General features: G+C 41.5%; 1 protein-coding gene across 1 annotated transcript; it reads right to left on the reverse strand.

The window, feature by feature from the left end:
- Positions 1-619: 619 nt before the first annotated feature.
- Positions 620-6427, reverse strand: snx19a (sorting nexin 19a). Its single transcript, XM_068601095.1, has 11 exons — positions 4949-6427; positions 4730-4868; positions 4541-4641; positions 4341-4460; positions 3952-4070; positions 3453-3543; positions 3220-3370; positions 2810-2933; positions 1932-2116; positions 1735-1822; positions 620-1161 (listed from the first exon to the last, which is right to left on the reverse strand). Exons 1-11 carry the CDS (start codon positions 6425-6427, stop codon positions 1032-1034), a joined length of 2727 nt encoding a protein of 908 aa, XP_068457196.1. The 3' UTR covers positions 620-1031.
- Positions 6428-10730: the final 4303 nt, after the last annotated feature.

The following is a 10730-nucleotide window of genomic DNA, read 5'->3' on the forward strand; positions in this document are numbered from 1 at the left end:
CATCAACAATTTTATTTTGGTGATTTGGTTCCTCATTTTGAATCAATTTGCCAATTTAGTCAAATATAAAAGAAACATTTTTCATGGTGGTTTCATAATCTTGACACTAATATAGCCCCAGCACAGAGATTGTCTGTGAAGGATCGAGTATTTCCAAAGAATGCGCAGGATGAGAACATAAGAAGGGTCATAACACTGCCTGCATTAAATCACTTTTTATGGATGAAATTTCAGTCTGGGATCTCAGGTAAATCATTGGAGATTCATTCAAGGACGGTTCCAATAGACGGGCCGGTCCAAGCAAGCCGAGACATCCACAAATGTCACTGGGCTCGCCATAACAAACCTTTATTCAGACAATCCAATTTCAATGTTTTACTGTAATGCTACACTAATCAATACTTTATTAAAAGACATATGTGCTTGAATGAAATATGATCTTGAGTATAAACTCCTCAACTCGTAGGAGGGGACATACATGAAAACGTACTTTCAAAATAGGTCACCTGAGCTGCAATGTGCAAATACTGCCTCCCTGTCTGTCCAACATAAGTTAACATACTGTAACTGTACAGTTTCCTGATGAGCTGAGTACATAATGTACAGTAAAAGTCTGATATATTTTAAGCAATCACCTATAGCTCTTTTTTTTTTTTAGAGCACAGCTGACTTCATTAATAGCTGTCCCAGTGACAGCTGATAGCACTAAACACATCGAGAAGATACCAATCATGAGACCACAGGGGAATAAAAGCTTTACATGCATACAACAAATAAACATACTATTGGAAGAGTATTTGATTGGGTGTTATGACCAACTGTTTTCTCCAATGTGCCCCTTCAGAGTGTTTGAGTAATATTCCACTTTATGAGAAAGCAGCTTTAAATGAGCTTCTTGTTGACTGACCTATCGGGTCATGACTGCTGCTGCCCTGTGCCATCACCCTGTGGAGTCTGAACCCTCGTACTGACGGCATGTTATCTATCAATTGCCTACAACTGTGGGCCATCTGAGTGTTATCATGTGCTGTTCATATGTGAGGATTGTCCCTCTCTGCCTCTTTGGCTAGGCTCTGCAGCAGAAACCCCTGGAAGGCCTCGTCGCACGACTCAGGAATTAGAAACTCAAGCAGCAGGTCACAGATGCAGTAGATCAGATGCCTGTACATAATCACACAAAGGGGGTAAAGGACAGAGTCAGCTGTTATTAATACAGATGCTTATATGGAAAATATTAAAATATGAAATGATTAAACAGAGCAGATGTAATGTATTCACTATTGTATGATGTGTGGCACTGGGCATCATTTTTCTTATTTCAAACAAAATCAATTGCAACCTGGATCTCCTCTTATTATAATCACTACTTCATTAGAAAACCTCCAGTTTTTAAAGAAAATCATGCAATATGACTTCTGTTTTTTAACGAACCCCTCAATCTCATTTCCTTGTTAATTTCCATCAGGGCCATTAACAGTGACAAAGTTTTAATTTAGACTCAGCTTAAACCGTATAATCTGAATACACATACAGATTTCTTTGTGAGATAAACAGATTCAGATAGTAGCTACAGTAATAGCCACCAGTTACAGTTCAGTGAATTATAGATGTGATAACCAGAATTGTTCGTTACCTGTATACATCATTGATTCAGTTGCTGAGCTCTTGCGTATATCCGTCTTAAAACTGCAGAATCAGACATATGTTTACTCCGCAGTGGGGATGTTGACTCACTTGTTTATCTGATGATCCTGTAAAGACTCCAGCATGGTCTCCAAGCTCAGTCTGTACTTTTCAGTTCCCAGCATGTCAGTGATAAGCTCTACCACAGAAAATGAAACAAATCAAAAAGGACATTGCTTCAGGAGCCTTACAGAACCAACATTTAATGAGCATTCAAACAGCTGCAGCCTGAATCAGCTTCTACATACCTGGCAGCAGCTGCATGAGACAGTCCAGACATTGCTCCTTGGTTTCCTCTCTTTCTGCGGCACTCCGCTCTGGCCGTGGTTGAGCAGGCAGCGTGCCGCCTGGCCATACAGCTTCCTGCAGCACTTGAAGGTAAATCACCCAACAGGGGGCACTGGTAAGGTGGGCAACCCCCAAATCCAACCATCTGAAACACAATCAGTAGTTTACTGCTGTAGTGTTCCTCTGTGCACAAACAACAAATAAATGCATATAAAGCACATGCTTTGATTTATTAGGAAGGAACAAAATACATGCACACAAGGGGAAGCAACACACACAAGTGTTCTTAAATCTCTATGAACCATTGAAGGAGCATGAACATTGTATACTAGCATGCTTAGTGAACCCTAAAACTCCCAGAGGCATATGTCAAGTCCAAAAATGGAGGCCAGTATAATCAATGAATGACAGCAGGACACAAGAGATTAGACAAGCACAGTTCCACTGACTGTGTGCTAATAATAAGCCCAGTGCAAATTGTAGATTCCCAGCGAGGCATAAATATTTAAAGAAAAAAAGTTGTATTTTGAAAGGCAGTCTGAGAGAATGTCATGCAGCAGTCGAGTGCGACAAACCACTGAGTGCTTGGAAAAGTACCCGACGTCTGGATGTTCAGCTGTATGAAAGGGCAAATAACGGAGAGCCACTATGTCACATCCCAGAAAAATAGCTCTGCAGTCGCACTGGCATGTGTTAATAGCATCAACTGATGTTGCAAGTGTTGTGTCAGCCAAAGTAATCATAATAATACATATAGGATAATACTGATGATACTGAGTTGCATGTACAGTAGGAACATACGTGTGAAAGCTACACAAAAGCTGAAAGAAACACTTGCCTCTCAATAAATGTGCCAAAGAGCAATCTGATGGTCTTCTGTATGTTCTCAGTGCAAAGCCAACTCCACTGGTCCTTCATCAGCAGACACAAAATGTTCAAGGCAACATCTGCCACAGCTGTGTCTGCAACAAACACAGAAACACAAAAAAATAACAGCAACACAACGATAGGAACACGTTCAAACACAGATGAAACACTGTAAAGACAAAGACATCAAAGGCGGAAAGTGACATCAAATGGAGAAACAGAAACAATGGAGTTTTACTGAGGCCAAGTGCTGATGCTGAGTTGTTGCATGTTGATTCTGCAGGGTTGCAAAGTATGCAACACTTCTATACTGTCGTTATTGATAAAGTTGAGACAAGACTGTGACAATAAAATATATATGTATATATAAAAAATATCAACCTGTGCCATGAGGTTTCCCTGGCGTCTTCTTGTCTGTGCCGGGCTGCCCACGGCTCTGCTTGGTGGTCTCTTTCCCATTCGGCTCACATAAAAGTCTTTCCTGCTCTGTGACAAAGCTCTCCAGGCCTGACAGTGACATGCCATTGAGAGTCTATGAGGAGCAAAGAAAACGTGTCGGCTGTGTCCGTTTCAAACAGATATTTATAAATGGCCAACACAGTATGGAGACTTACAGCGCTGCCTTCACTAAAGCAGTACGTCACTTTTGGGTGAAGGTCAGGTATGTTGAGAGATGGGGACATTTTGCTTGGAAACATAAGCCTCCTGCTGCATGAAACAAACAAACAAACAAAACACCTTTTCGTTTCATAAGAATACCAGATAAACAAGATAATTCCAAGTTCCCTGAAGTGTTGACTTGTTAGTGATTTTTGGTGACGTCCTGCACTGGACGTTGGAATTGGTTATTTAAATAAGCTCGGAGACAGACCTATGGGTTTGTGGATAAGACTCAAGGAAAAACATTCCTGCTACACAAAATACAATTTATTGATGTTTCTTGGAAATCCCTGGATTATGTTAAAGCCTCTATTGAATCATTTGGAGAAAACTTAGAGGCAATTCAGGGGCAAACGCAGAATGTGAGGACGGGTTCTAAGTGGAAACTGCTTCTTTGTTAAGTGGTCACCGTGGAAGACGTTTTGGGAACAATAACGGATATAGAGATTTCACCTGTACTTTCTGCTGTCCATTGTTCTTCCATCAGCATCTCCCTCAAGGTCCTCTGTTGGACTGAGGGGCTCGGGTTGAGGGAAAGCTGTCTTTAAGGTGTCTAAAGCATTTTCCATCATCTTTAATGATGGGGAAGACAGAAGATAGATAAAGTTCTCCAAACAAAACACATATATCATACTTTTCCACAGAACATATAGTGTTTATTAGCTAGCATTAGGCAGATATTTATTTAACTTTGGACAGAGTCAGGGTTCACCCGTACACAGACATCAATCTCCTCGTCTAACTCTCTGTAGAGATAAAAAAATCTAATTTTCCTAGAGAAATGATAAGCTATTTTTTACAACAACACTCACACGATCGACAGCGTGACAATTCTCTCTAACCTTATCAATTCTCGATTTGACAAAAGGCTTTCTTTCAAAATATGTGCAAACATCTGAGTTGACAGCCAGGAACTCCTGCATGTCGTCACTGTTGGACGTCTCTGGAATGCTACTTAATTGCTTGAGAAAAAAAAAACAGCAATCAAATTACCGAATCACATAAATCATTTCATTCCAGAAGTTACGTTTCAAGCACCTACTTTCAGGAACGTATCCAGTTGGCTTTTACGGGCTTCAACCTTGTCGTTGTCTGCGTTGCCAAATGGGAGGTCAGGGAACATTTTCTTTGGGCCTTTTACATCTGAAATCCATGACATTGATTTGCACTGATGATCTGTCTTGGTGGACTGAAATTCAATGGTCAATTAAAGAGGATGATAGTCACTTACTCTTGATTACTTTCTTGACCTCAGGCTTCTCCTCTAAACGTGTTTGCAGATTGAGGAACTCGCTGTATCTCCGGTTGACAGTGTGACAGGACACAGGTTGCAGAGTTTCACTGCTCTCTGATGTCGCCATCGTCTCAAACTGTACAACAGAAAGTGGAAGTTAATGTGTGCTCATCAATAACACATATTCGAATATCAAGAAGGAGGCGGCGGCGTTACCTTTACAGTGTAGAGAGTATAGGGATGTGTGCCGGTGCCCCGCTGCTCCTTTGCAGCGACAGTGCCTGAAATTTGCACATTCTGGATGTTCATAGATGCAGCTTGGATGTTGGAGGCCTCAGAATTGCAGGTTCTTGGAGGACACGTTGGGGATTTCTCTTGGGCTATTCCTGCTGGCCACTGGGATTCCTCGGGCACCGCCATCTTGGGCCCAAGATTTTTCAGAGGACCGAAGCAGCCGAAAGCCTCATCGTTCTTTAAAGTGATCGCGTTGCAGATGCTCGTTGGAGAACCGCAGTCACAAAAGCCTCCTGTCAGGTCATCTTCCGAGTCTGATTGAATCAAGGAATCCAATGAAATCCTTTTGGGCTCTGGTGAGTGAGAGTAGCGGCTAGATGCGAGTGAGCAGCAATTCACTTTGCATGGTGTGAGCAGACCTGCAGGGCAACCTTCTACTTTCCCGGCAGATATCAGGCTAACCATGCTGCTCTGTGAGGAATCCCTCTCACAGATGCTACTCTGGCTCAGCAGATCATCAAAGTCAAAGGTGTTTCTGCTGTTGAGGCTGGCCGGACTCGAAGATGACAGTGACCTGCAGGTGGTCCAGGACTCCTGCAGGATCTGGCATCTGTATAGAGCAGCTGCAACTGGGAACTCAGCCACATTGATTTCCTGTGATTCTCTGGATCTGGCAATTAGGTCTACAATGGTCTGGTTGAGCCAGTCAGGGTCAGACACCCTGCTTATGAGCGGCAACAGCACATTGCAGGTTATGAGTTCTGTGACCATGTAACCTCCAGTCCTGGTTTCCATGTGGGGGTATGGAACAAGCACATGTAGGACGAGGTTAACTAGAGCTCTGGAGTAGCTGAGCTCAGCAGCTGCGCCGCTCACAGCTGGGTGAGGGGTATCTACTTCACTGTAGAGCTGCCAGAGCCTGAAACTCTGTTTATGCGTTGACTGTATCTGCCTTGCCGTCATGTAGCTCTGCAGGTGTCCGCCATACAGCTCTAGAAGCCGCTGCACCAGTGCCTTTCTGTCCAAGCGCCGCGCTCGCTCCTTCAGTTCCATCACTGACTCCAGCATTGTGTTACGTACCGCACGTTCAAACTCCCCCTCCACCTCCGGTAGCAGAGTGCGATACCACGAGGACACAAAGTCACGCACCGCTTTGTGAACAGCATTGTGGATCTCGTGGTTCAATCTCCACTCATGTTCAGGTGAATACAGAGGTGTGTTAGCGGTGCCAAGAGGCAAGAAGTGTTCCAGGTGGAGAAGGCTGTTGGCGTCCAGCGCGGCACGGGACCCGAGCCAACCCCCGAGAACCACCAAGAGACTGGTGAAGACGCAGAGGAGCCAAACATTCACGAGGAGATGGAAGAGGATGAGCCATGCCAGCAGAGCTCCGAGCCCCAACAGCTTGCGCTGCCCAAGTAACTCTGATAAAGTCCGGTGATTGGAGCTAGTTGTGGAAGACATGAGAGTCAGCTGGTGCAATGGGTCCTGTAGGAAAAAGATTGTCATATATGTCATATAACAAAGAATAAATACAACACCTGAATAACCAAACACTGTTTAAATCACCACAATAAAGACATTGACCTTAGTTTACATTACATTTCATTTTTGTATGTGTATTGACAGAACAAATATTTACTCGATGTTTCTCATTTATTGGCACTGTACAGTACCAACAATGTTTAAACTTAAACAGGTTGATGCTTTCTTAAAATCAAAACACTGACTGCTTATAAAGACTGCTCTCAATGAACTACAGTGTCAGTGTTCCAATATAACACACAAAGGTAAGTATGTTGAGTCTAACACGTAGTCTAACAGGTAGTCTAACATATATTCTAATAGGTAGTCTAACAGGTAGTTAACCTAACAAGTACGACCTGTCTACCTGTCAGGTCATTCCCGTTAGACTACTTGGAGACAAGTTACATGTAGTACTACAAGTAGTACCTGTTAAGACTACATGTTAAACTCCAAGATGCACTGAAGCTATTGTTTTTTTGTTTAGTCCTCAAGCGCTTAAACTAAACCAGTGAGGATTTTTTTGTTTACAAATCTACTGTAAGCTAGCATATGGGGCTAATATACACCAAGCATATGCAGCTAGTCTGCAATCTTCTGACAATATACTTCCATTAATAGAAATATTCAGCCGTGTTGTAAAACCAGCCGTGAGACAGTAAAAATACATTACCTGCAAGGTTGTAGAAGCTTTATAACACAAGAGCAAGCAGCATAGGATATCCTCCTCCTCCGAGACATTGCTTTAATCCTCTAAGATTATCTGGGTCAGTCTGCAAGTCAAGATAGACACATGGCCCATATGGACAGCTAACTAGCTGTTAGGTGTCCACTCAACCTGCCAGAAAGCACAGCTCTGGGTTCTCACGTGGAATGTGTTTGCCCGAACCTGTGAAATAAGTAGGCTTGAGATAAATAAATATGTCAGTAAATAACAAAAGAACAAATGTCAGTACCCCAATCCACCTGATGTCCTCGGACATCTCCCCTGTTCCACATCACCCGACTGCCACACCCACCCACCTGCATCCAGTTGCTCTCAACACCTGCTTCCCCCAATAACCCACCTGCTTCCCCAAGTGACCCACCTACTTCCCCAATAACCCACCTGCTTTCCGTACAGACTTCCCCTGTTCATTTGCGAGTTTATCATAGTGGCCATGTTTCCTGTACTTTGTTTTTTTCAACAACCTGAACCCACTCTGACTCTGCTTTGTTTCCTGGATCTGAACCGGTCTGCCTAGCTGCAGCTTATCTTTGCAAATAATCACTGAACTCCAATCAGCTTTGGTTCCTGTCTGCCTGTACTGCTCCCTACACTGTGACAATATCAATGCTGAATCAAATGAATGAATAGTCTTACATTAGTTGATTTCTTCTATATTTATTCATGGATTTCGATGAATATTTTCTACTACAGGTTGTAAAGCAGGAACCAACAGAGTTTGTTAGATTCGTCTGTCTGGTTTGCCCCGCGGATCAATCATGCTTTGGAGTGGGAGACCATCCACATCATTAAAGGAGCAACCTATTTAACATCCTGAACAGTCGCAGCAGTTATTTGTTGTCATGGTCAGGCCGGCCAAACATGCTTTTAGTGCATGTGAGTGCATGTGAGTGCATGTGAGTGCATGTGAGTGCATGTGAGTGCATGTGAGTGCATGTGAGTGCATGTGAGTGCATGTGAGCGTGTCCTATTGGTTAGCTCACGGCTGCTTTGCACTGGTCTCATATGGTGACACCCCCTCCAGTTCCCCCTTAGGTAAACATGGTTAACTATGTCAGCAATTTAGCAGTATAGCTCTGTTGGCCCTATTGAGAGCTGTTTGGAGGCAAACAAAATGCTCCCAATCTCTTACGTATGGATGAATCTTATACATATGTATGAATAGAGAAATAAATTATAGAAATGTACAAAAATTAAATAAATTGAAAAAATATTTATTTTTATTTACAATTCAAAAATACACATTATGTACAATGCCTGTTTTATTGTATCATTGTAATATTACAATTGTGACAATATAATATAATTAGCAATCAAACAACTGTGATAATTATTACTAATAAGATAATAAATACTGTGTGTGTGAAGCAAGATTTGAGCACAAAATAAAATAGATTCTCTCCGTCTGCAAGTCGTCCCTTGAGAACCAAATAATTGACTTTGATGAGGATTCATAGGATAATACAAACCTCAAATACTGCTCCTTGTTCCTCTCGGTCAATAAGTTTCCACGCAGGGAATTAAGCCTGCCAATAATAGTTATTGGCTTACATGTAGTAGCAGAAGCATGCTCAAATCAGAATCAGCTTTATTGACCATGTGTGTGTGTGTGTATACATACATGGGAGTTGACTCTGTTTACACATCGCAATACATATTACAGTTTTTTTCGATTGCTAAACGACAGTGGGCACAACTGGAGTCACATGTGCAAAACTCTAACTACGGTCTACACTACCAACAGTCACCTGAGCTAAACAGTTCACATCACCTGCAAAACTCAGTCCAAGCAACAAAACTCTTAACACATGGCTCAAAACACGTTCAGTGCAGCCAAACACTGCACAACCCTCACTGAGATAAAACACACACTGTCACTCAGAACACACAGAGTAAAAACACTAGCATCAAACACCAACAGAGAAAATACAAACTTTTCATCTTTACAGTTTGAACAATTTTAGTAACTTCATACAAAGTAATATTTTCTTCAAAGAAAAGAGTGTCATTCTTTCCTAAATGAATCTTTCTGAGCTCTGCCTATATATACTGTAATATATACTGTAATATATATATATATATATATATATATATATATATATATATATATATATATATATATATATATATATATATATATATAGATCTAGATCTACATATATCTAAATCTATATATATATCTATATATACATATGTCTCTCTCTCTCTCTCTCTCCCTCTCTCTCTCTCTCTCTCTCTCTCTCTCTCACTCTCTCTCTCTCTCTCTCTCTCTCTCTGTGTGTGTGTGTGTGTGTGTGTGTGTGTGTGTGTGTGTGTGTGTGTGTGTGTGTGTGTGTGTGTGTGTGTGTGTGTGTGTGTGCGTGTGCGTGTGTTTTCACTAACAAGTCTAAAACAAGACACCTGCTTAGCCTTTCAGCTGAAATTGCAATCAGCAGTGTTTGAAAGGCACAAGGCTGAAATCTATTCCGTTTTGAATGTGTGGTTCACAGTTTTGACAGCAGTGTGTTAGCATTTGAACAAAGTGCTGTAAATCCACAGTGTAGTGCAGGTTGTGGTTAAAGTCATGGGATAAGTGTGTAGAGTTTTGAAAACTGTGTTCAAGCAATGAAAAACGAACTAGAGTTTGGTCCACATGAACTGCTGCTGTGCAGGCTGTAGTTAGAGTTTTACACTTGTGACTCCAGTTGTGCCAACTTTCATTTAGCAATCGGAAAAAACTGTATATACAAATAAACAAGAGAAATATAAAAAAGACATTAAAGACGAGTAGAACACAGAAACCAAGCATCAACATTTACATTTAACTATATATATATATACATATATATATATATTAAATAATATATATTAGCATAAGAACCATGACAATGGACAATTTATTTTTGGATACTAATGCAGAAAGGTTGTAATAGTGCAAGTGGTGCAGATAGAGGTGTCTGATTAATTGTTCATCAGAGGGACGGCCAGTGGAAAGAAGCTGTTCTTGTGTCTGGTGGTTTTGGCGTACAGTGCTCTGTAGCGCCTACCAGCAGTGATCTTTACAGCCCACTTCCTGACTCTGGAGGTGTACAAGTCCAGGATGAAGGACCTGCTGGAACCAATAGTTCTCTGCAGACTTGACTATTCGTTGTAGTCTGTCTCTGTCCTGTTTGGTGGCCGATCCAAACCACACAGGAAAAGGGGTTGTTGGCTGTTTTAGCCTTGATCTCCATCGTCAATGTGTTTCTGAGCTGGTTGTACAGAATCCTGTCCCCACCTTTGTAGGCCTCCTCTTTAGCCTGACGAAGCTGAGTCTTGCAGTGAAACGGGTTTATTGTTGTTGTTGTTGTATATTGTTGTACTCAGTTATTCATGATTAGTTCATTAGGAGGGTGAGAGGTCCGAACAGTATCAGTATTTAATATTCTTCTCACTGTTTTATTTTTGTTTTGTTTTGTTTTATTACTGTTTTACGGTTTATCAATATTATGATTTAAAAAAAAATCTTTTATTTAATTGTGAGCAATGCTGCTGTAA

The sequence above is a fragment of the Clinocottus analis genome, unplaced genomic scaffold (genome assembly GCF_023055335.1).
Source record: "Clinocottus analis isolate CAN_PGR_092001 unplaced genomic scaffold, fCliAna1.0.p SCAF_5, whole genome shotgun sequence".
Lineage (NCBI taxonomy): Eukaryota > Metazoa > Chordata > Actinopteri > Perciformes > Cottidae > Clinocottus > Clinocottus analis.